The sequence below is a fragment of the Crinia signifera genome, chromosome 19, assembly GCF_055691185.1.
Source record: "Crinia signifera chromosome 19, ASM5569118v1, whole genome shotgun sequence".
Classification (NCBI taxonomy): Eukaryota; Metazoa; Chordata; class Amphibia; order Anura; family Myobatrachidae; genus Crinia; species Crinia signifera.
The window spans coordinates 55,926,848-55,954,509 of NC_139226.1; the positions used below are offsets into that span (position 1 = coordinate 55,926,848).

At 41.6% G+C, this 27,662-nt stretch overlaps 1 protein-coding gene across 3 annotated transcripts in view; it reads left to right on the forward strand.

Moving 5' to 3' along the window:
• Positions 1 to 27,662, forward strand: part of GRIN2D (glutamate ionotropic receptor NMDA type subunit 2D) — a 762,310-nt gene that overhangs the window by 675,550 nt on the left and 59,098 nt on the right. For all 3 annotated transcript variants that reach the window (XM_083162615.1, XM_083162612.1, XM_083162614.1), the window contains 2 exons: positions 10,625 to 10,785; positions 14,562 to 14,749. In XM_083162615.1, the coding sequence (XP_083018741.1) occupies positions 10,625 to 10,785; positions 14,562 to 14,749 (349 nt within the window). The remainder of the gene's footprint in view (positions 1 to 10,624; positions 10,786 to 14,561; positions 14,750 to 27,662) is intronic.

Sequence of the window (27,662 nt, forward strand, 5' to 3'; positions counted from 1 at the left end):
AGGTATTGTGGGTACACACATTCTATGATGTGGGTTTTTTCAGAGAGAAATTAATAACTGCTGTCCCCCACAGGTCTCACTGTCCCCCTTATTAGATTAATTTACCAGTGCAGGGTGGATACAGCATGACCATGGTAGATGAGTGAATTCAATGAAAATTGAGCTGTATAGTAAGTTGCAGCTTTCAGTAGCCTCTCAAGTGCGCTGCTGTCCTCCACTTGCAGATGATCTGTAGTGGTGGAGGGTGAGCGGCACTTGGTTGCTAATCTGGCTGATAGATCTAGTAAAAAGTAGTAGATTTTGGTAGAAAATAGCCTAGTGGCTATAAAAGAGAATATGTACAGTTAGCGCCTGTGTAAGCAGGTGGGGCAGACAGAAGGTTCCCCGAGAGACAGAGGGCATAGAAAGATATATGCAATTTTTCTATTTATCCAAAACCTTTCTATGGCAGATTCAGCCACCAGTGCTTCAATGCAAAAAAATACTGAAGGCAAGTGATAGTGTACCTCTATTGTGCCTGTCTGTCGCTTGTTAAGTCCGCCGTCACCTGTGTGCGTTTGCTGTGGAGGATGGCAGAGAAGCACAGTGTCTCTGTCCTTCAGATCCTCTGTCGGACTCCACCGCCGTCACTATAGAGCTGCTGCTGCAGGAGACGCTGACGGCGTCTCATTAGATTACCAACAATCGTTTCACTGGAAGGCTTTCTCAAGGTGTGTGGAGCTAGGAGTGAACACACCCCTCTATATATTTGAATTGAAAGTCTCGGATAGGCTGGTGGAAAGGGAAGGGGAGAGAGGGTGCAATACTGATGTCTTCAAGTGGACACCGGTGTTTGGAGAATAAATTATATGATTTTATACGCTGTTGTATGTGATAATAGGCATTAAAGCTAATATTGTTGTTGACAAAACTTATTGAGGGTGCCCCAACAAAAAAGAGAGTCTTTCTTCTCCCTCTTTGCTCTATTTTACTCTCTAGGGTGCACCTCCACTACTCTAAATGTTTTAAGAGAATCACACTCTCTTATCTATTATATTTGTGGATTCTAAAACACATCACTGATACTTTATCCGGTACTTATGTACTAACTGGGCTGCCGATTTTGAAATCGGGTCCATCAAATCGCATCCGACCATATCGCATGCGATGCGATGCGATGGACCCGATTTTTCCATAGGATTCAATGTTAAAATGGACTAAGTCCATTTTAACATGGAATTCAATGGGAAAAGGGGTCCTTTTCATACCCCTACTATCCAAGTGGGCATGGAGTCGGATATAAACTTGTGGCGAGCGTAGCGACCCACCGAGCCCCGCGAGGGGACACAGAATACCGTTCGCTCGCCACGCTTCGGGCTCGGTGGCTCGCTACGCTCGCCACAGGTTTATATCCAACTCCATGCCCACTTGGATAGTAGGGGTATGAAAAGGACCCCTTTTTCCCATTGAATTCCATGTTAAAATGGACTCAGTCCATTTTAACATTGAATCCTATGGAAAAATTGGGTCATCGCATCGCATCTGATTGTATGCCTTAAGTTAAGGCATACAATCAAAAAATCGGCAGCCCAGATAATACATAAGTACCCTTTATCCATTTCTACCTGTGCACTGGTCTACCTTCCCATTCCCCTTTTCCCTTGTCAGCTATTCTGAAAATCTACCTGATAGCTTTCTGCGGTACAAATTATGTGTGCTATTAGGAACAATTGTGCCATATTTTTCAGCAAAAAGGCATTTATTTATGCATGCAGAAACCTCTATTACTGCTTATTAAATGTATATTTATTTTAAGTAATATACAGTACTTTTGCTGTTGGAGAACTATTACCTATTCTGTATATACAAAAAGCCTGTTGCTTCTTATCGTTTCTCTATTGTAGAAAATACTATAATTTGAGAGAATTCCGTTTTTTTTTCCTGCAAACCTTTGTATGATTTGCTTTTAGTAAATCTCTGAATTGCAAATCTGCTAAAACATTTAGAAAATGCAAACACAAGCATATTTACTCCTATACTGTATGTCTAAGTATATATGTTTATGCCTCTACTTATGTCTGTGTGCATATTAGCTGGATATTCTAAAAAAAGGTTCCTTCTCTAACTAACTTATATTAGTTAAACATATTGTAAGATATTGTGGTCAGCACCAGCTCCAAAAAATGCCCAACCACAGCACTTCATTTATCTTACTGAATTCAATTTTGCTATTCTTCCCAATCTGTTCTAAATTGGATATTTAATTACAAAGTGGAGATGTCCAATGAGATTAATGGCACAGTTCTAAATGAGATCCAGTATATTATAGAGAAAAAAAAACCAGATCAATTCAATAAGATTTTCATAATTTCTTTGTAATCTGGGGCTCAAAATTGTTTTTGTTTAATGCTGCACCAGAGTTAAAGTAACAGAAATATATGAGATAGATGTTAGATTTTGATATGTGTAGTTCTCTGGTTGTAAGGACAGATTTTGTGACTGATAGAAATATCTACATACAGTATATCCACTGGTATCTGCTGTTGAGTTTACATTCCTCAAATGGTAAAATTAACTTCAGCCTTCTTCCTGTATGTATGGTCTGTGCAGTCTCACCTGTAACATAATTAGGCCATTACCTTGTGTCTGGCTTCCCAGCTGCAGTAAATCTGTGTACCAGGAAGCTTGGGTATTACTTCATATATTAACCAGCCTGCCCTGGATTCATTGCTGGATATTCTCAGTCCAAGCCTGTTTCTACCCTGAGCAACCCTGACTAATCCTGACAAACTCTGATCCTGACCAGCTTGCATATCCTGACCAAGCCTCTCTTTTCCTGAACAGATCCTGTTAAGCCCTGCTATTACCAAGCTTGATCCTGTTTCCTAAAACAGAATCTTGTGTGTGTGGTTATTCAATTTCACTAATCTTAAGCAAATTTATCTTATAGCAAAATATAGTACAATGCTTACCGTAAGATTTGTTCCTGAAACTGCTAAGCAACGAGAACCATATCTTTCTGTTGCATTTATTTAATTTTGCTATGTTTTACTGCCAAGTACTTTACCTGTCACAACAAAACTGGTGACGTGTAGCATGTGTGGGATGTGGTTGAAGAGCTTTCTGTATGATTGATGCATAAAACAGCACTGGTTTCCACATGCAATGCAATAGGGGATGTTGTCAAAAGTAAAAGGAAGCGCTTGGATTTGAGGGATAGATTTAAACCAATCTATGTTAGTGATTAAAACATTTGTAGATACAGACAATAATTTAATATTAAAATAATTTAATAATCAATTACATAGGTACCGGCCGATACCAAACAGATACAATGACACTAAAGATAGAAAAATTACACAAATAAAAATCAGGATAATCCTGAGAAAAAAAATAAAAAATAGGCTAAAAATTTGCAAGTGGAAAAAAGACAGTCCCCCTTTGGATATACCAGGAAAAATCCACTTTAGCATGCCTCAAATTCGTGGAAGGTTAAAACACAGTCCAATATTGTTCATGGAAATTGGTGGTCGTATGTTAACAGTTCAGTATTAGTGGTGTTAGTTTAGAGTATAATATAGTTACCACATTCCTGTTTTATAGGCTGGAAGGCATCAGGGAGGTATACTGCTAGCATCAGTCCACAGAAAAAACACACTCGAGTGTTAGGTTGCAGACACAGCACAATTGCGATAATGCTCCAATAAGCCGGCCGGCGGTACCTTTTAAATGGCAGAAATATTTTAACCAGACCTTGGCTAAGCTATGGTCCAATCAGAACACCTGATTCTATAGGGGACATGCATGTGTGTCCATGTCACTTTTGTGCATGATTGTTACATAGTTACATAGGGGGAAGTGCAGGTTATTCAAGTTTGTTCGGTCCTGCGTGCATTCGCACGCAGTACCGATGTTGCATGTCTGCACATGCGCAGGCAGGTTTCTGCGCATGTGCAGACGTATGGTGCGTGCACCCATGGCAAACTTTAGGTTCGTCGGGTGTATGCACCCATGACGGTGTGTGGGGGGTGGAGAAGGATGGGGGGTGCCGGGCTGCCTCATTACCATATGAGAATGCCCAGCCTTCCATGGGCGTTCCCATGAGAAGGCTGGGCATTCTCATGGCAATGAGGTCGTGACGTAGGAGCGGGGGGCGGGCAGATGACATCACCGGATGTCAGCTGCCCGCCCATATCCATGGCATTGTGCACGCATATGTAAGTGACTTAAACGTCACTTATATATGCATGTTCCTTCCACAAATTTCGATGGTCGCCGACCATTGAAAGATGTGGGAGGTTACCAGCAGGCATACGAATGGAGGTTTATGCTAAACATCCATTCGCAGCCTGTGTGGGCGAACCCACACTGCGGGGGGGGGGTTCATTTGCCGGGCGTCGTTTGGTGGATTTGCAAGGCTGCAAATTTGCAGCCTTGCGAATCAACCAGTATAACCACCATAATTACATAGCTGACAAAGCTGAATAAAGACTTGCATCCATCTAGTTCAACCTAGGTTTTTATAGTTTATACCTTGGTGTATAGTATGCTCTGAACATTTTAAAGAAAGATTTTGATTCTTATTTGTACCCATGGATGTTTTTAACCAATAAATGTTTATCCAACTTAATTTTAAATGTATTTGTCTCCGCCGACACCACTTCTCCTAGAAGAGAGTTCCAAAGTTTGACTGCTCTGACCGTAAATAATTTTTTTCTTCTAAGGGAACAAAAACTTTTATCTTCTAATCTAAACTCGTGTCCTCATGTCCTCAATTCCTTTCTAGCAGTAAAAAGGGTGTTTGACAGTTCCTTATAATGGCCCCTGATATATTTGAACATGTTGAGCATGTCCCCCCTTAAACGTCTCTTGTAAATAGTCCCAAATTGCTCAATCTCTACTCGTAACTTAGATTCTCCATACCCCTAATTAGCTTTGTTTCTCTTCTTTGGATTTTTTCTAATTCTGTGATGTCCTTTTTATAGTGCGGGGCCCAGTACTGCACTCCATATTCAAGGTGTGGTCTAACCAAAGCTTTGTACAGTGGTATAATTACTTTTGAGTCCCTAGTTTCCATGCCCCTTTTAATACATGCCAGAATACTGTTGGCCTTTTTTTTTTCCAAGAGAATCAGTACATAGTATAGTCACATTAGGTACAAGAAAAATACCATTCTCTTTTTTTCCATATTAAAGCTACAACAAATAAAAAAGGTTCCTTGCATATATAATAGAATATAGATAAATAAAATTTTCAGGTATTTGAAAATACAAAAACAACAAAGGAAAACTCACTGTGAGAAAGAGGTGAAGCACTGAGAGGGTGCAGGGGCGGCCCAATACAGCAGAAGTAACCATTCTAGCTATAGAAACACACTAAGAACAGACACATGTAACAAGAGGAGATGATATGGGAGCCATATGTAGGAGCCAAGGACCCCAGACAATATTGAATTTGTGGGGACGATCGTGGAGGTAATAGGTGATCTTTTCCATTGCAGCCATGGACCAGACATAATTAATTAGGGCCGATTCTGTGGGAAGGGGGGGCAGGGGATTTTCAGATTTTAGCAATAAGGAACTTGGCTGTGGTTAGGATATGGGATAGTAACTTATTCAAGGAAGGGTCTAAGTCAGGAAAAGGAGGAGCGCGCAGGAACAACCATGGGTCTAGGGAGCGTGGGATACCTGAAATAGATTTTAGGAGCAGGGCTTTCCTAAATGAAAAGGGGAAATAGAAGGATTCGTCCACCAAATATGAGAGCGTTCCTCTATTTCCACAATTATGCCAGGACACAGGAGTAGAAGAGGGAAACATTTTGGAAGGCCTCTCTGGGGTAAAGTACCATCTGTAGTATAGTTTGTAAGATGTTTCTTTAAGTCGGGTAGAGATAGAGCTTTTAGCTATGCCCTCTCGCACCTCAGCCCAACAAGAGTCATCGGGCGGCGGCCCCAGGTCCAGCTCCCAATCCCTTTCATGGTGGCTAGGGGAAACAGCAGTGACTTCAATTAACATTGAATAGACGGAAGAGATCATGCCCTTGAGTGAGGGCCGGTGCTAAGGTGTCTGGCACCCTCCTGCAAACCATACATTTTGTGCCCTTTCACATTGCCATTGCAACAAGCTGCAGCCCGATTGTGGGAGCGTATGCAACATGCAATCCTATGGAGGATCTCGGGTGCATGTACCACTGAGATGGTGCATACACCATCTCAGTGCTGTGTCCGTAAAATGTTGCAGGCACTAAAGGTGCCCATACACTCTGCGAGAATCACATACATTATGGGATAGATCGCATCGCATCGTACGGAATGCATGCAATGTGTGTGCGCAGCACATACTTTTTGTACTGTGCGATGCTCGCAGGAGCGCACATTGCATCGCACGCTGCTATTGCAAAAAGTGTCTAAATTAATATTTAAAAAATCTTCAATTATTAAAAAATTTGTTATAAACATGTTAAACAGCAAAAGAACAGTGAGTCTTTTCTTAAACTCTTGTGCAGTCCCTCCTCTTCTATCTGCGTAGGCAGGATGCTGAGGACACCATTACACCCATCTCGTGACTGAGGGGGAAAGGAGGGGAGAGAAGGAGGAGATGAGGGCGGAGTGTTGAGGACTGGCAGTGGCACTGGCACAGCACACTGAGAAGAGAGAAGGGAGGGGAGGCGGCACTGCTGCCTGTTCGTCATTTGATTGACAGCTGACAGGCGCAGGGGGAGCAATGGGTAGGGGGCGGATCTGGACATGACATGTCAACAAGGCATTCACAAACAGCGCTACATGTCTCAGCGCAAGTGTCTGTGAGGAAGAAGGGGCAGGTCGCAGGAGGAGGACAGTGTGTGCGCGGTGCAGGGAGCTGCTCAGCCTCTCCATACTGCCGCCCTCTGTCAGACAGGCACTGCGGGCGGCGTGCAGGCTGTGTGCACTCGTGGTGCAGGGAGCAGCTCTTTATACTTTAGTAGAGACAGCGCCTTTTCAGCATGGCGTCTCCCTGCTTTGCAGGAGCTGCTGAGTGGGTAGCGCTGGTCCTGCCTGGCGTAGAGGACAATTCAGACATAGAGATTCAAATGGGGTGGCGGTATGGAGCTCATCAGCTTGAGTGAGAGACAGGAGGAAATGCTGGAGCTGGAAATACTCAAAAAAGGTGGGAGACAGGGAGGGAAATTAATGTTTGATATCGTCTACAGAAGTCCACGAGCCCTGTACAGTAAGGTCATAGACTACATGGAGGCCAGCTAAGCTCCATGTTTTGAATAGGTGGGGGGAGATACCTGGGGGAAAAGCAGGGTGACTCCACAGAGGAGTAAGAGGAGAGCAGGCAGAGGAAAATGGTAGCGGGGTGGCCAGCAAAGATCTATGAGGCTTGAACAGACCCCATAAAGTGGCCAAAGAGCAAACACTCAAATAGGCAGCCTCCAAGTCAACCCAAGAGATAGATCTTGGAGGAGCAAAGGTAGCAACCATCTGGCTTAAATGACAGGCCAGGTAATAGAGCTTTACATCAGAGTAGCCCCTACCAATTTCAGATCTAGGCATTTGAAGAGCAGAGAAGGCGATTCTAGGGGTTTTGTCACTCCAAACAAATCTCAGGAGAGCGGAATGAACATCATTAAGAACTTTAACTGGGATCTTTATAGGTAAGGTTTGGAACATATACAGTAGTTGGGGAATCACATTCATTTTAATAGCCACGATCCTGCCCAGCCACGAAATAATAAGCAATGTTTTAGAATGATTATTTCCATATCTCTGTCATTTTTATTTCATAATGAGGAAGGTTACACCACCAATAATTTTAGAATGCTGACACTAAAAGAATCATGATCATAATAGGCAGCATGGATGGTGTAATGGTTAGCATTACTGCCTCACAGCACTGAGGTCATGGGTTAAATTCCCACCATGGCCCTAACTGTGCAGAGTTTGTATATTCTCCCCGTGCTTGTGTGGGTTTCCTCCCACAATCCAAAAATCGACTGTTACTGTAGGTTACACAACAAAATTAACCCTAAAAAGAACATGTGGTAAGTAATATAGATTGTAAGCTCCACTAGGGCAGGGAATGATACTCATATACTCACCTGCTCTCTGTAAAGCGATGTGGAATATTATTTATTTATTTTATTTATTTACAGTTTCTTATATAGCGCAGCATATTCCATGTCGCTTTGCAATTGGAATATGTGTGCGCTATATAAAGAACTGATAATAAATAAATAAAATAAATAAATAGTGCATTGGTATAGTGCATGAACATATGTCGGAACATTATTGATGATTCTTTACCTTCTTTTATAAACAAGATAAACAAGATTCTTTATAGAATGTTGGATTCTGTTTCTTGATGCCGAATATTTTTGTCATGGAAGACAATTTTTTTTAAGTGTTTTGTTGACTGCATTGCATTGAATACTTATTGTATGGTAGGAAATTTGGACAAATTGTTGTCTATCATTTTGTATCCATTTGTATTGATATTATTGTATACAGTGTTTTCGACAAGAGGCGTCCTGTATCCAAATAAATATGCCACATGCAGAGTTAGATGGGTTTAAAATGTTCTCTATTTTGTATATATTTTTTTTCAGGTAGGTTTATATCATTATATAAACATAGAAAAAAGCTTCCCCACTGGAAACCCACCAAGGATTTTTACCCTAAATAAGCTACATTTCAAACATCCACTCATAGCATGTACTCAATTGAAAAATATATCAAGCAACAATACAAAATAGAAATTGTCCTCGCTCCTATTTTTTTATTTATTGTTGATTTTTATTTACTATTCTAAATGTGTTACCGAATTTGTTACATTTTCCAAGAAGTACTTGTCTCTGAGGATGAAAATGTGTATTGCTTTACTTCTCAAAATAAATTATTTCTGTATCTCACGTGGCTTGCTTATAACTTTCCCTGTCATGTTGTAAATGTAAAAAGTGTATTTTTCATTTTCTTTATGAGCTAACAAGCACAATGTATTATAGGTTTGTACTTGTAAGGGAGCACAAAACACAATGGCATATAGAAAAATAAAACCATGTATAAATCCTACTGCCCAAACAAAGTACTTATGTAGCAAATACACCTTAAATTTCCACTTTTGGATTATTTAGTCACTGCAGCATCTGGTGAGGAGAGACCATTATCCATTTGTCAATTACGATTAGAATCACTCTTAAATACGCCTCAGCAATACAAAGCATAGGGAAAGTCTGGCATCTATAAAATTACATTTTTTTTTCTACAATAACATAATATGTTTGAAACCTGTTTCTGCTTTTGGATTTGTTATTAGAAAATATGTGTATTGAGTGATTTTTTTTATTTAATAGTACAAGAAAATCCATCCAAGATAAGACAATAAGCATCTGTTTTTATTTAGTTTAGCAAACAGGCTTAATTCAACCTGAGTAATTGCGATTTATCTCAAACACAACTCCTGAGGGATGCTTGGTGAGGTAGAGGGCAGAGTTACACATGAGGAGGGGAGATGATAAGTGCACATTAGGAGGGCATAGACACTCATGGGGGGTCGAATCAGAGGCACTTTGCTAGAGGTGGGGAAGAGGCACTCATGTTGAGTAGGTCAAATTGACCTACTCAAGGCTCTCTTTTGTCATAGATTGATGTTTCATACACCTACTGTAACCCTTTTGCGTCAAATGCTCTACAAAACTGTGCAAATCTCTCCAGGGGTTCTCCAGATTAGCAAGAAAGGACAGCCAGGGACTTTATTTCATATAAAGGTTGAGTATCCCTTATCAAAATATCCGTTATCCTAATTATTCTGAAAACCATACATTCCAGAAAGCACTACTGGGGACATGATATGTAACTGGCACTTCTGGGGACAACTGTAATTGGCACTACTGAGGACCTGATATGTAACTGGCACTACTGGGGACAACTGTAATTGGCACTACTGAGGACATGATATGTAACTGGCACTAAATATGTGCAAGAAAATTATTGCTTGCCATTTAAATTCAGTACCTGAGATAGTACACAAACTTTCATTGATGTTTTGGAACCTTGTTTTATGAACAAATAAAACATTGTTGTGTGTATTTCATGGGTTTGTTGTGTTTGTACAGCATAAATGCAAAATACCTCAAGATACATCATTGAAATATAAAGATATTCTGAAATACGGAATAATCCGTTATCAAAAATTCTTTGGATAAGGGATACTCAACCTGTATAGAGTGATACGGTGTGAATTGTTCATACTGCAAATATAACTATAGGTAGGTACAGTAGGTGCTTTTCAGACCTGTGTCTTGAATGACTCAAATGAAAACATAAAAAAATCAAATATATTGTAGTGTGATACCATACAGGAATGTTCTCCCAAAATAAAATCATACCAGATACAGTATACTATAGGATAATATCAAGTTCATCAAAGTAAGGTTTTATATGTATAAAACTTTTTTCTAGGAAGCCCACAACTCAAATCCAATTTTGTGCTATTACAGTACCACCAAGAAATAAAGTGCAATATAATAGAATACACAACATATTGCAGTACTGTAGCATCTGTAAAGCCTCTCTGGAGATTGGCTTGAAATGTTAACAAGTATGCTAACATGGATCTTGTCTTGAAGTGCTAGTACCTGATTCCATATATTTTACATTGTCAGTTTCAGAGGCCCCATGAGCAGTACCCTCCATTAAAGTTTGGTACAGTTCCCAATGGGAGTACTGAGAAGAACATCCGAAGTAATTATCCAGACATGCATGCCTACATGATTAAGTACAATCAGCGACATGTAGAGGATGCCCTGCAAAATCTGAAGACTGGGTGAGTTATTTATTTGAAGATGCATTATGACCATAATACAAATCAAAATACTGTAGTATATAACATTAGCACAAAATACTAATTATTATAGTAAATTGCATATACAAAGCTCTTTGCCGGGAACTCAAGTCAAAATAATTGTCTCAAAGAATACGTACTGGAAAACCTAAAACCCAAAGCAAACGGCAGCATTATCTGGGAGAAGCTATGTTCTTGGACATAGGAGGAGCTTTAATATAGATTGGACAGGGCTGATTTGCACATGTGCAGACCCCTGTGCGAGTGTCACACTCGCCAAGTCATTCACATGTGTAGGGGAGGGCAAACACCGGCATGGAGCAGGGAAATGGGCAGCATTTTATGGGGGTCCCGCAGCCAATGCCTGCTCGGGGTGAGCGTCTGACGTCACTTGTCATCAGAGCTTGCCCCATCTATGATGATCTGTGGAGGAAATAAAAGTCAGTTTAGAATGACTTTTATTTTTGAAATTTTTCAATGGTCGGCGTTACGGTGCTCACTAGGCAGTGAATGTACGCTGCTTAGTGAGCCAAGCTGAATCAGGCCCTTGGATGGGAAGATTAGGATATATAATTAAAATGAGCTTTTACTTTGAGTTCTGACTGAAGGGTACATACCCTATGGTGCCTAGTATGCTTTATATTCTAGTATCAGTTTGAACTAATCAATGGAGCAACTGACAAGTCCATTTCTGGCTCATCAAGCACTTTGCAAAGGGAATTCAATCCCACTGCTATTTCCGATGGGGGAAATAATGGCGGGCGCTTATTCAATGGAAGAGACAGATCGACAGAACAGATTCGACTTTAAAAGCTGTTGGGCCTGTTTTGACGATAATGGCCATGAATTGTCGTGATCATGGCTGAATCTATGACTGTTTACGCAGACACGCCCCCTTTTCGATGATCGATAGGCGGGACATTGATTCCCTCCTGGCAATATGCGGTCGGGCAAAACCAAAACGTGCCAGGGTCACGGTTGTCAGGATGGATCGACAGTCATGACCTGGGTATGAATACCCCCTATGTGTGCAGACATTAAATTACTGCACAATTTAGTGTACCAGGTTTTAAAAATTGTTTTAATGATGATGACCACAGATACTATGCATTATACGGTGAGTTTATGGCAAACAGTTAATAATCTATTTAGTTGACATAAATTGTATGTGCAAATGTACTGTAGGTAGGTTGAATGTAATATGGGGCCTGTTGTAGCCTTGCACAATGTATTTCTGTGCACATTTCCTTCAATTATAGTACAGAAAACATTTCTTATTGATGCTTATGCCTCTATTATGTTGATATTTAATACAATAAACATTCCGTAGAGACATATTGGGTCTAATTCAGAGATGTATGCAAATCTGATGGGTAACAGCAGTCTGATGGGCAGTGGTGACTCCGTAAGCTGCAGCATGATGGACATGCTGCGGCCATTTTGGAGTACGGAAGGGGTGGGACTGGCCAACCTAACAGAAATTGGTGCGTGATGGCCCCATATTCTGGGAATGCCAAGGCCAGTGGCAACATCCTAGGATGCAGCTTCACTCACCCAAGAAACATGAATTACATGGTGGTAACTGACTAACCCAATAACACAGATGATCCTACGTTGCTTCTTTGGATAACAACAACATATAATGGGCATCTTTCGACTATGGAGTTTACATATTTTTGCACATCAGCTGTGTCAAAGGATGCAGCTGCTGTGCATTTGGAGTCCATCTCTGAATATGGCCCATTGTGCGATAATACAACAGGGTATCACCTACAACTCAGCCCCTTATTGTTTACTGTATATTGTAAAGTACGTAAAGGTCCACTTCATTGTTTTCCATGCTGCTTGGTGGATAATGTAATATGCAAAATGAAAACATGCAGGAAATATATATTGTATGATTCACACGGTACATTCGAGTTTTATTAAATTATATACAAATATGCCGAAATTATTTGTTAAAAAATGTATTTTAATAGATTGTATTTTTACATTGTGTTTTAATTTATAAATTGTTAAAAAATTATAACAAAAGAAGATTGCGGGGTATATTTCCTAAACGTAGTTTTTCATTGATTTTTGTTGACATAAAATCAATAAAAATCATGTATTTTGGGGCTAATCACACCACATGTACTAAAATGTAAAAATGTATATAATCAATGATCTTTTAGTATAGTACATGTATGGGTATGCGTTCAGCATTCTGGTGGAGAGGATACTTGCAGTCACAATACCAACACCAATATCCTGGTTACCGAAAGGAGACGGGTGTCAGAATGCAACATTGAAGAGCATTCTGGCACCAGAATCCTAACTGCCAGCATTCCAAATATAAGTATGCAGGGAGCAATAGTGTTAGGCCGGGGTGTGATGGGGGTAGGTTTAGGCGCTAAGGGTGGGGCATAGGGGCAGGCACTAGCAGGGTATGAGGGTTAGGGTTAGGCTGTGGGGGATAGATAGGGTTATGGGGAGGGTAAATATACTTACCAGACCTCTGTTGGGATTCCCTCAATCATGATGATGCGGCATCTGAATTCTAACCAACGGCATCTGGATGTACCCCCATGTCTGTGTAATAGCCCCTGAATATTGATTTAAATACATTTTCATAGATTTAAATCAACCGAACTAATTCGTGAATATCGACATTCAGTAAATATACCCCTTTGAGTCTCATTGTGTTGGGACAATATTTTACAATACATATGAAGACATTGTGGGTGAGATTTAATGCCGCCGAATACAGCGGTACTGCGAGATGTCCACTTAACTCTGACATTTTTTTTAAATGGGAATAAACTTACAATGCATGGTTTTGCCTTGTAAGTTAATTACGCTTTAAAAAAAAATCCGAGTTCGGCGGACATCTCGCACTGCCGCTGAATCCGGGCAGCATTAAATCTCACTCTGTATGTAATTGTCTCCACCACATTATTTACATCACAATATATATTATACTTCTCAGTCATAAGGGATTATGTTCTAACATTACATTTAGAGGCAGCATTTATGAACTGAGCAACAGAAAGATCAGCCACTTAATTTCATTGTCTCATATGTAATACAGATACTGTAAAAGTCAAATTATGGCTCTAATGAAAGACTATACTGACAAAATTCTATACAAAATCGACACGTGCAACAGTTTGAGATTGCTACAGTGATTCATTACATTTGTAGCAGTCACTCTGCGAAGACAGAATAACATGAATTCAAGGGCTTCTGATATGGGCATGAGTTTTGTCAACTGGTGCCTACTGTAAATTTTTACTGAAAATGAAAGTTCAATAATACAACACAGATGTCTTCCTACTAAAGCACACAACAGCCATAAAATACATAAAGTACAGTAAGTGGTTTCTAAACTTTCTTGAATCATGGCACCCTAGAGTAACAGCATTTTGTCAGGGCAATCATAGTGCAAAATCTTTGATCAATTTGAAAAGATATATTAAAGACAAATGTGCTAACCTGTCACCCTATTGCTCCATTATGTGGTGGCCTATATAGTTGTGGTTATAATGTCCACATATTTTATGATTGTCAGCTAAGAGCAATTGTTTTGCCTATACATTTGACTATAACTAAATTGTTTTGGTCCTGGACCACCAATCCGTACCTCCTGCAAGAGCCTTGCAGCACTTAGGACGCCTAGGCACAAAGTTTGGGAACCACCGTAGTACATTGTGATTACAAAATAACACATTTTTCTGAGCAGCATTTAATATTCCATTGACATGTTCATTTTGTTAAAGGAAACTGGATGCCTTTATTTATGATGCAGCTGTGCTTAACTATATGGCTCGAAAAGATGAAGGGTGTAAGCTGGTGACTATTGGCAGTGGAAAAGTGTTTGCCACCACAGGATATGGCATTGCTCTGCAGAAAGGTTCTAAGTGGAAACGTCCAATTGACCTAGCATTACTACAATTTCTTGGAGATGGTAAGTGCTGTCTGCCTGCTCAGTTTTTCCTCCATAGTACATGAACTATAATGACTTGTCTACACACAATTTATTTTTGGATAAAGGTGTCTATTCAATATTAATAATGGGCCTAAAACTTGGGTTCTTTCTTTTATACCTTTAAATGTTTATAAAGTTTTTTTTTTTCCATATACATACAAAAAATATCATCAATAGATATACAGATAGAAAAAAACATTAAAAAACACAAAGGGAGTGAAAGAAAAAGGCAAAGTGGAAGAACTTGGGTTTAGTCAATGTTTTTAGGAGGAGACCTATTCATTATAAGGATCATGATGGTGGTAGCTTATATTCAGCAAACTCTGAGTTTACCTGCAAGAACTTCTTTAGATGACATTGCTTTGTTGAGCTTCTTTCCTTTCTTGTAAGAAGGATCCAAATAGTGGTGGTTTCCATTGTGGAGCTGCCATCTGCCCCACTCAAATGCCAACAACCACCCCTCCTCCCTTCTCAAATGCTGCCCAACATCGCTGGCCTGGACTCGCTGTCTACATGAAAATACCAGGAACCATGTGTAGCAACAGATAATATGACACATTGGATCATCAGCCCAACCAACTGCCCTCATAGCCATCAAACTTCTAGTAACTAGCTAACTTTCTGCGCATGTGTCATAGATATGAAGGCAGATACAGTAGGTTGCTAATCAATATATGTTTGTTGGCTATGGAGACTGGGGAGCCGGCTGATTATCCAAAATGTTGGTGGAGGACCTGCAGGGTGAGCAGTAGTGTACTGTAGTGGGCGTAAAGTGTAGATGCCGGGTAAGGGGTAGTACCTGTGTCCAGCATGGGAGGAATTAATTATTTGAAGGATTTAGCTATTGGGAAAAAATCGCTTAATGAATCCAAGTGGCTCCAATGCAAGTCCCCATAATCTCTAATTAAAATATGGATTTAAGGAATAATTGAATTGCTCTCCCAAAAAAACTCAGCGCCGCAAGGAAAAAAAAAAGCTTTGCACCCAATTGCACACCAAAAATTTCCTACCTACAGATAAAGCCCCATGCTGCAAGATTTTTTGAAAATACCCCACTCACATTAGATTTAGCCATTTTACATTTATCCTTTGCAGTTGAATAACATTAAACACAGTTAGAAGTCCTTTCTATCATAATAATAAATTTGGGATCATTATCACATAATAAAGTATTAGCCTTTCAAATCCTATTGTGAACCTCTTTAACACAGGCTACTCTTGTTTTTCTCTGATAAAAGACCATTTTCTCATAGACCTAAATATGCTCAAAGCACTCTGTTACCTCCAGGACTTCTGCACAGTTATTAGTAATCATTACTCAGATTTTAAAAATAGGCAACAGAGGAGAAGGCAAAGTCACACAATCTGTAGTCAGGAGCCAGATCTAAAATTGTCGTACAAAATTAGCATGCAATGCGAGGTCAAATGAATCAAGAGTCAGGACTAGCAGAGGACAATCAAAATCAATGATTGAAACATAAGATAACTAAAGAATAATAAGCAATCTGATGATAACAGCTTAGTCTATAACGGATAACATGTGCGAACATCCACTTATACAATGTTAGATTATTAAAGCTTGAGTATATGCCTATTTCAGTACCGCTCGCTAAGCAGTGGACATTTTCTTCTTAGCAAGTGGCCTAATGCTGCCTACTGCCTAGTGAAACACCCGCACCCCACCGCCAAATCCCCTCGGTAACATGTGAGGGGATGTACAGTATGCGAACACATTCCCTCGCACGCAACCGAAGGGGAGACAAATCATTTGATGGTCGCTGACCATCAAATGTTTTCTCTCCCCTTTGGAAATAAAAGTCAGTCTAAACTGACTTCTAACTCCGTCGGAGTCCACCTAAGATGGGGCAGCCCTGACATTGTGTGATGTTAGCCTCCCGTCCCTTTGGCATTGGCTCGTCTGCATTCCCAGGAGAATGCTTAACATTTTTATTGGGACGCCCAAAAAACACTGGGTGTTCCCCTGCTCCAGCCCTGTTTTTGCCCCCTTCCACCCCCGGCCCTCGCTACCTGCAATAAACAGCCCAGCGGGTGTGTAACTCGCCAAAGCCATTCAGTGCCGGGGTTTGCACATGCACAGAAATGTGCATGCGTAAAAACTGATCATCGCGGCTTTGGCCGACTTAGAGTATACACAAAGCTCATCCAGTGACTCCAAATTGGGTAAATGCAATCTCGTGTACAGGCAAGAATAATGCAGATGTTTGGCAAATCGATTGATCAAACAATTTGGGTAAGGACTCTTCCTTTACACAGATAAACATTTTTGGCAACTTGAAAAACATTCTGGTCATACCGTGTTTCCTCGATAATAAGACACTGTCTTATTTTTTCTTTCAGTCCAAAAAACACCATAGGGCTTAGTTTTGGGGTAGGGCTTATTTTAGCCCCTCAGTCCTTCTTTTATCCACATCATACCCCTCAATCACCTTATACTTTAAGCACAACTGCCGCTTTCCTTTCCTTCATTTTTCAGCCACTCAGCCTTTAATGATATATAATGATTCTGGCAGGACTTAACTAGAAGCTTTAACTCAGCTGTGTCACTACAACATGACATAAACTGCATTCTATTCTATCCATAGCATCATGGAAGGTCTAGAGCCTGGAGCTCAGACCAAAAGTCAATTTAAAGGGACCTTCACTGGCAGTATCCCAAACCCACTCAACTAACAACTCTGGAAAGTGCCAATTTGGCTAAATGGCAGTTATACAGTTGGTCCTGTGTATATAGTAGAATGTACAGCATAATACATGTAACTGATTACACACTTAGCATAGGGTAAATATTAGGAAAGTAGATGGGGAAAACAGGAGGATGAAAAGAAAGGGTACCAAACAATGCAATGCTGTGCCCAGGAATATATACTCACAAAATACTGAGACTTGAATACTATGTAGAGATTAATTGTCAAGGAGTAATGATGTAAATTTGAGATTACAGACAGGACTAAAGGAATAAAAAGTAATGCTTTGTTTAATCTTTACTTTTCTGAGGTCTTAGAACCTTATTCTGATCCGATATTTTGCATCTGCGCATGTGCAGACGCGGGGTGCGTGCACCCACGGCAAACATTCAGTTTGCCGTGTGCACGCAGCCTACATGGCTCATTAGCCCCATTAGCATATGGGAACGCCCGCCCAGGTTTTCACATCCAAGAGAAAGCTGGGCGTTCTCAGGCTAATGAGGCCATGACGGCGGTAAGCAGCTGACATCACCGAATGTCAGCTGCCCATCCTGTCCTCGCACATGGCGCCCACAGTTTAGAGTCACTATATAGATATCTCTGAACTGCCAGCGCTGGAGAAATCATTTGATGGTTGGCGACCATCGAATGGTTTCTCCCCGCCTGCAAATGGATGATTATGTAAATCATCCATTCACAGCCGTGAGGGGGTCGTGCGAATGAGGGGGGTGGCGGCAATGCATGCAGCGGGCGGTGTCTGATGAACTTGCAGCCTTGCAAGTCAATCAGAATAAGGTCCTTAGTGTATAAACCAACGTAATCAGACTGTGTGCACTTTTCAGTACATGATGACCAAGACATATAGTTAACATTTCTCAGCAAGCTCTGAGATCATCGTTGTAAAACGTTAATGTTTTCACGAACATAGATTATTAGAGTGATATACTTTTACAACATTAATTTATGACACCGGAATAAGTAGCAAAAGCGCTGCGCCTCAAATACATTTTCATATGCAATCTGTGAGAACAAAGAAAATGTTATTTTCGACGGAACTTAATAATCAACGAAAAATGTCAATTTGCAACAGCTGTTCTAATAATGCCTCTTTCTTAAGCAGCTGTCAGAGTTGGTTTACATTTGTCTGCACTGTGTTTTCAATTTGCCCTTTACATCCTCTCTGAATAGAATTGCTTACCACACATGTAGGAAATTTTAAAACGGAAACCAATAGATCACTTATACTCTCCATCTAGTTCACAGTCTGTGGCTTAATAGTTAAATACCGGCCAATCAGTTGGCAGTTTTAGACTGTGATGTGTGGCTGGATGCTTTTAAAGGCAGTGAAACAAGGAATAAATATAAGCTTTTTTCCCCCAACAGATGAGTTTATTGATTCCGCTTTGTGTATGTGAGAAATGAAGAACGCAGTGTTACTTTGAACAACGTTACACAGCCATAAGTGTATGTTACGCCACTTGATCACACCTTTATTTAACAGGGATTGACACTTAAAAGCTAGTTTTCTATGTAATCATTTTTCACTTCATTGTGACAAGTCCTTTCCCAGTAATTATTTTGTTTAAGTGAACTGACACACTTTCTATGGACATTCTTTTAAATGAGCTGCTTGATGCATCCATCTGAGGACAGTCCATTTTAAAAGAACAGAAATCCACTAGAAAGCTGAAGCTGTATCAAACCTTGCCTTGGAGAGCCAGAAAGTGGACAGTATGAAGTACAGATGGAGCACCTATCATTCAGCTCCAGCGCTGGCTGAGAGGGCTTCATCAGACTGGGACGTGCGAGCGTCTCACATGCACACGCATCCCAGTCACTCGGCGGCGGAAACCCTTCCCATCTCCGTTCCTGGTGGAGACCGGCTAACAGCGACGGGGAGGCGGCAGACAGCAGTGGGGAGCTCCATTGGAATGGGGCACGTGAGCATCTCATGCGTGTGCTCCCCCTTCTGACGGATGGTGGGGCCTGGTGGCTGGTGAGGGCTGGTGATTCTATCGCCAGCCTTCGTAATAATGAGTGGGGTTCCATCTGTACCAACCAGTCAACATCTGTTATTTTTCAAATGCAAAATTTAAAATGTTAGTTAGAAGCTGATTGGTTTGTACTATACATCTCTCCACCTAATCTCTCTATAAGGTTTGCTAACCTTCTCCCTAGAAGAGGAGAAGTGGCACAGTCCAGGTTCCAGAGTCATCTACAGTATCGTGTTCAATAGGTGCATGGGGGCTAAATCAGCCCTGTTCGCTAGGCTGCAAATTTGCAGCCTGAGAGATTATCTGAGAACTGCATATATGCAAGGTCCACAGTGCACATGCACAAGCTCTCTGTGCAATCTGGCTGATTGTCAGTCGGCGGCCGATTGAGGGAGTTTGGACTGCCCCAGAAAATGTAGGCAGCTCCCGGCCATTAGGAGGAAAGGACTCTGACGTCAACAGCTGTCTCCAATCTCCTCACAGCCATATCAGTGCCGAGTGAGTCTTAGCTTATGCAGCACAGCACATGGGGTTTGGGGGGAATTCATTTGATGGTCAGTGATTCCGAATGAATTTCCCCATCTTTGCACGGCAATGATTGCATGGGATTTCACTCGGGTGGTGAAGGCGGCTACCTGATCGCTGGGCTCCGAAGACTTGCAGTCACGCGATCAGGACTGAATCAGGCCCATGGCGCCTTTAACAAAATACAGAGAAAAATATTTTTACAAGAACTACCATAATTAAAGTTATACTATAAAATGTTGTATATATTCACAGTGAGCGTGTGTAGTCCAATGTTTAAATGTCTCCTGGCGTTTGAGAAATAGACATTCTTCTAGACTCTAATTAAACATTGATTGACTTATGAAGCAATTTGTTATTAGCAGTAAGTTCATTCTGAGATAAGCTGAATTATTGTAGGAAGATGTCTCCTCTATCAAATAGAACAATATTGGAAGTTAAATAATGAGTTTTTTTCTATATGTTTCCTACTGAAGCTTTAATTAACACTAGTTTTGAGCATACTTTAATGTATATTTTTTCTACAAGTGTTGCTGTCTTATTGTTTGCTCACCATATTAATGTTGTAATACCTTTTACGAATAAAAGTTGGAACTGATATGCATGGTGTAAAAAATCAGTTAATGATCATCTTGTAATGTTGCAAGGGTCAGATTGCCCTTCCCTCTGGGACGCCTTGCTGCGGGCTGCCGGGCAAAAACGCAGATTGCGCATGCGCAGTAACTATATTGGTACTGCGCACGCGCTGGTCCGGTGCCTGTAACTTATATTGTACAGGCGCCAGGACCAAGATTTATTCTATGGGCTGTTGCTGAAGCAGCCCATAGAAGCTGGCCGCATGCACATTACATATGTTTGTACTGTGTATGCACCAGTCCCGGCACCTTTCATCAAAGCACAGGCACCAGGGTCAAGGAGAAAACGGCATTGGCGGCGGTGACAGGGGGAGGGGGTGCCTGCAACCAGAGGCAGCCCACCTCCCCAAAAGAGGTAGGAGCCGCCACTGCCCATAAGGCAATACAGGCAGCCCACAGTTCTCATAAAGGATCTTTTCCCATACCCCACAATCAGCTCAAATTTCATGAGTCATAACCCAAATTGCTGATTTCAAGCTCTAGAACAATGGGGGTTATTCAGACCTGACCGCACGGCTGTGAATTTGCAGGCCGGGCGATTATTGAATTGCATCGTGCATGCGCTAGGCTGTCCTGCGATAAAATCCTGCAAATTTATTGTTGATGGCCGTACGCAAGTTGATTGATAGAAATTCAGTATTTGTGGATGGTAACAAGACATTTTCTGGGAGTGTCAGGGAAGATGCAGGGGTGCCTAGGGATTTCAGGGGAAGGCGTGTGAATTTGTAGCTAATCAAATCACAGGCTTGCAAAGAGCAGTATTTCACTCTGGCTGGGCAACATATACCTGACTGCAGGGTTCTGCAGTTTAGCAGAGCAACGATCTGGTCTGACCCCCAATGTCACTCCAGATATCAAAACCACAAGACATTTAAGGACTCCATAGCAACAAACGTGTTAATATTTGAGTTCAGTTTTATGTATTTCTTATTGCATAGGCTTGCTCTGACGGAATCAGTAGTTTGTTACATTAGAATATGAAAAAAAAATAGCAATTTACATATCCATCAACATGGCAATTTTGAGATTCTTAGATTTGAATTATCACATATTCTGCTGATTTTGCAATATATTTCATCATTCATCTTGGGTTAATAATTCTCTGATAATCTGATATGATCTGAAAATATTTAAGAATTCTATAAGAGGAACAAATTGAAGTATTAATATCTATTTAGAAAATGCAAGACCCAAGTTACCACTGTTTGAGGCCATATATTAATATATCAAGGATATGGAAATGCAAGCTAAACTATACCCACACTACAGCACAAGCAGCCAAAATGAGTATTATACAAAGCAGAACATTCCGATTGCTTTTTGTAAAGTTTCATTTTAGCGGAAAAACACTTCAACCACAAAGGTTCTTCAAACATAGACTGACTTGGTTCTCTGATCTTTTTTTATTCAGTCCCCTCTCATTTTGTAATAGAAATCAGATTTGCTATTTCCTTTTTCCTTTTGATCTGGTTCATAAAGTGCTATAAGAAGAATAGTTTTTATTTTGTGTTTGAAACCCAGCTGGGCAAGAGATGTCATGAGATACAGACCCAGAACATCCTTACTAATCTTTAAGGATAATGCCAGGGGACCGCCTGTTTTACCATGGACACTTTTTTTTTTTTTTTTTACTTTGTCTTAAGTATTTTAATAAATGTAAAGATCCACTAAGTCAGAAATATAGAGGGCAGAGCCATAATTAGACATTTTGGCTCAATGTGCCAGAAAGAGAATTGGCATCCCTTAAACCTCCCTCATATTTAACATAAGAGCGATGCACGCATGAGGCATGCACCAAATAATGTAGGGATGTAGCTTAATGGGGTACAGCCACAGAACAGTATACAGGGGTGCAGTCAGTTCTCTGCCTACAGGGTATGCCTCTTATTCTGGTTCCCTCGCAAAAGCAAATTCCTTCTCAAATGGACAAAACCATGTGCACTACACGAGGGGCAGATGTAATATGTGCAGAGAGAATTAGATTTGGGTGGGGTTTTATTTCAAAGTGAAATCTATTTTGCAGTGTAAAAATAAAGCAATCAGTATTTTCCCTGCACAGAGACAAAATAACTTACCCAAATCTAATTCTCTCTGCACACGTAACATTGGCCCCACCTGCAATGCACATGGTTTTGTCCATTTGAGAAGGAATTTGCCTTTGCGAGTAAACCAGAATAAGGGCCTATATATGCTGTGTGCAGAGCACCATTCCAACCACCCTGCATATGGCACTAATAGAGGGCATCTTAGAAAAGTTGACACATACTGAACTGTAACACATATGTGGCCCAGCTGCTGACTGTCAGGTCCTGGCGCGGCCGCGCTGCCTGCAGGCGATCGCGCCGCGCCGTCTGCAGAGTATTGCGCCGGGTACCTTATGCACGCAGGAGTGCTTTCCGGTCCTGGCATCAGCGCCCTGGCTCCCTGTCGATCCCCGCCGCCTCAGCTACCTCCAGGGTTGGGGGCGATTCCCCCGGGGGTCCGGCTAGGTCCGTGGCCGGCTCTCGGGAAGGGCGCCGCCATCTTGGTTGTGGCAAAGCTAGTTAGGGGCAGGGTCTGATATAACCTCCTATGGAGGTTGGGCCCATGACATCACAGGGCAGGGGAATAAAAGGCAGGGCTGCCTAACCCTCAGTGCTGCTGCTACTTCTGACTCTGGTCAGTCTCTGTCTGACAGCCAGTGTGCTCTGTTGGTTCCCTGTGTATCCTGTGGGATTCCTGCCCTCTCCTGAGTGCATCTGCAAGTCCTGTTATTCCTGCCAAAGTGAGCGTCCTAAGTTTTGTCTACCACCGAGTGTGTTCCTAAGTTCCGTTATTTCCTGCCAAGTGAGCATCCTGAGTTTCGTTATACCACCAAGTGTGTTCCTGAGTTCCGTTATTCCTGCCAAGTGAGCATCCTGAGTTTCGTTATACCACCAAGTGTGTTCCTGAGTTCCGTTATTCCTGCCAAGTGAGCATCCTGAGTTTTCGTTATACCACCAAGTGTGCGCCTAAGTTACGTTATCATCTGTCCTGTTCCAGAGACATACGCAAAGCCCTTGGAAGCTTCCATAAGAGGGCCGCGACCTGCTGGGTGGACGCCGCGAAGTCCAAATCTCCTTGCGGGGGTCCCTGGCAAAAACCGCCACCCAGTTAGACTCCGCGCCTCTGCCTGGAAGTCACGCCAAATTCCAAAAGGACTTCTTGCATGAGACGTCAGTATATTAAACCTGCCATCCTCTCGCCTCCCCTCTCTTCCGTGCCGAGGCCTTCCACCGCCGTGGATCCACAACAACCCGGCGTAACACTGACAGAGTGGTGCCAAAAATCAGAGGAGCAGCGGGCAGGAGGGCTGTGGATTTCAGTCTCACTGAAATAGCATCAGCTACAGTATGTGCAGTTTCTTGTTTATCTTGTCTTAGACTATGGGCCTGATTCTGGCCTGTTCACTAGGCTGCATATGGTCGCTGATCATCAAATGATTTCTGCAGCCATCAGGCTCAAAAGTAAGTCAGTACCATTCAGATGGACCCTGATCTCTGAATTTGGGTGGACGCCGATGTCATGTGACATCAGCTGCCTGCCACCAGCAGGCATCAACACGCCGGTGTTCCCAGGGGAATGTCCAGCATTTTTGTGGGATGCTACCGCCTACTGCCCGCCACCTGCACTCCCTGTCCAGAGCAAACGGCTCGGCGAGTGTGAAACTCGCTGATGCCATTCAATGCTGCCGTCACGTGCTTGTTCTTGGGCAAGATATCCTCTATCTGGGAACACTGGATGTATATTTATATACAGATGGAGCCGGGCTCCCTCTTGCTGGCGAATCGCCAGACTGTCTCCGCTGGCGATATGCCAGCAGCCCGGCGTCCATCTGACTGAGACACGTATGCGTCTCAGTTTCCGGGCGGCGGAGCGACGGGAACCCTGACCGTCTCCACTTCAGGGAGATGGACAGGTTTAGGGGAGGTGGTGGGGGGTAGCGGGGAGGCGGTGGGGACCCCGGGGAAAGTGCCGTCGGAAAGGGACACACACGCGTCCCCTTTTGCAGAGCAGATGGCGGCTGGCGGGGGATGGCGGCTGGCCATCCCCTGCAAAGACAACTCCAGCTCCATCTGTATGTATATATATATATATATATATACAGGTTGAGTATCCCGTATCCGAATTATTCCGAAAACCATACATTCCAGAAAGTGAACCAAAAATTTTTTTTTTTGCTAAAAACTTACTGGGGACATATGTAACAGCACTACTGAGGGAATGATATGTAACTGGCACTATATATGTGCAAGACAATGATTGCTTGGCATTTAAATTCAGTGCCTGAGATTGTACACAAACTTTGTTTCATGTTTTGAAACCTTGTTTTATGCACAAATAAAATATATTTGTGTTTATTTCATGTGTTTGATGTATATGTACAACATAAATGCAAGATACCTCAAGATGCATCATATGTATATTTGTCCAACTCTTTGAAATCTGTATTATATTACTCTTCCTTTGGTTTAGGAAACCTTTACCCCAGGTACAGCACAACTAGGGCCAGATTCTCTAAGCTTCAAAAGTGATAAAATGGAGAGTGATAAACAGCCAGCCAATCAGCTCCTGTATGACATTTTTCAAACATAGTCTGTGACATGGCAAGTAGGAGCTGATTGGCTGGCTGTTTATCACTCTCCATTTTATCACTTTTGAAGCTTAGAGAATCTGACCTCTATTCCTTCGGCTCTCTCTCAGTACAGAGTTGCAGGTTTTTGCCATAGCAACTTGATAATATTGATGAGCAAGTAGTACTTCCTGGTGAATCAATTTCTCAAGTACAAAACACACAAAAGTCTTTGAAATTGTATTTTCTTTCAGAATATCTACAGTATGTGTACCGTGTTAGATAACATACTGTACACTTGATGCAAATGTAAGTCTGCTATGAAACAATAAACTATCATGCCTAAGGGCTGATTTTCACAAGGGCCGATGTGGGCTGTTGAAGCAGTAGATGAAGGCACTTGAATGATGCTGGACAGTATTCTTAAATGAAGATGGCAGTCTCTTGTTCGCAGAGAGAGAGAGATAGCAGTAAATGCTTTCTTGGACTTGAAGATTGCGGGACAATAATAGCTAACTCTATTATACAGGAAATAGAAGGCAACTGGATCTGGTTAGGTATTAGCTGGAATGTTATCTGTCTGGAACCAGAAGGACTCGGGATATAACTGGAACTGAACTGGAGCAGAGTACAGCTTAACCGTTCATTGCATGATTTATAAATATTTTCATGCTTCTTGTGTATTGTACTGACACAGAAAAATAATGAAAAAAATCATAGGCAAAAAATAAAATATTTATTATGGAAAAAAAACAACTCTGTGGCAAATTTGATACACCATGTAATGGTATACCTATATACCTTGTGTATATGGGTATATGTATATGGGAATACTACTTGGAGCTGGACTGGAGCAGAATACAACTTGATCTGGACTGGTCCCAGAATATGTCTTGGAGCTAAAATAGAACAGAGTACATATTGAACTGGACTGCACCCAGAATACAACTTGGAGCCGGACTAGGACAGAATAGAGCTGGAGTCAGACTGGAATGGAATACAGCTGGAGCTGAACTGGAATGGAAACAGCTGAAGCCGGACTGGTTCTAGTTGAAGTCCCAAATTAACATAATAATAGTGGAAGGCTGGAAAACACTGGGACAGATAACCTGAGCAGGTACAGGCTGAGCACAACATTGGTTTAATCAAAGCAAGACTATACTGTATCTAGTATTAGGAAGATAAGCACTTTCAACAGTAGAGATATTGTACCAGTGATTTTGTACTGGTAGGAATTCCCTATTATAATATAGAGTGGAAGATGATTGGGAGTCAGATGGCAGTGGAGGATCAGCTGACTACGTCCAAGATGGCAGCATACATGTTTGTGGATAATGGATAATCGCTAGGTCTGGACCCAGAGTAGTAACATTGGTGCATATAAATGGTCTACCTCTTTCCTAAACCATGACATTTAAAGGTAGGATACCTTTGTTTAAAAGAGAGTTTAGAGAATTTATTCTGGTGATCAGTGTGATTATCTGGGAAAACCACCTTCACTACAGAAAAATAACTTTATGGGTGGGAGGATGCTATGTGCCCTCAGCTAAGGGGCCTTATTCAGCTTCAGTTGTAGTTTTGAAAAGTTTTTCAAAACTAGAACTGACCCCTCTAGCATGGGGCTGCCCAGCACAGGGCAAGACTGCTCTGCATGCTATCTCCATTCTTGCGATATGACTGCAAAGTTTTGCAATCACATCGCTATCATTTCTTATTTATTTATTTATTTATCTATCTATCATTTGAATGTTTTGCTATACAACAAAGACCATGCATGCTGAGGGTAGCCATCTGGCTGCACAACCAAGCTGTGAAGCCAAACAGCGGGATGACATTTTTTGGGTTACAGCCGCTGTGTGTAACGTCACTCAGCTGCCCTAGCCCGCCACGCAAATGTTCCAGACTTGCCTGCACTGTCCAGATCATGCCCCCGACCAAGTCAAAGCACCCACAACACTGCAGTTACAATTTCCTGACTGACTGCAGTTTAAGAGGGTTGCACTTGCATACTCCAGCATTCTCACATGCACAGATTAGCAAAAATTGCTTAAGAGAAATATAAACTAATCTCCATCTTAAACTGAATTAGGCCCACTGTTTGGTAATATCCCCCAATACTACAGAATTTTCCATGGGTGGCTAAGGGCACATTGTTCTCAATCTCCCCCATCTTACCTGCACACATATGAAGGACTTCTTGGTTTAATGACCTGGAGTCCTAACTGTGCATGCCTCTAGTGTATCATGTGCCATGGAGGAGGTGCTGATAAGGATATGATTGGATACTTCTCAGCAGGGAAATATCAGAAAAGCCCATACAGAGGTTTTTCAGAGGTTTTGCCAAATTTTTAATGATAATGCATCTTGCCTATTAACTGAAACAAGTTCCTGAGTGAGGCGAAATTTTTAACAGATTGAACCGTAGAATCAAAAAAAGCCTGG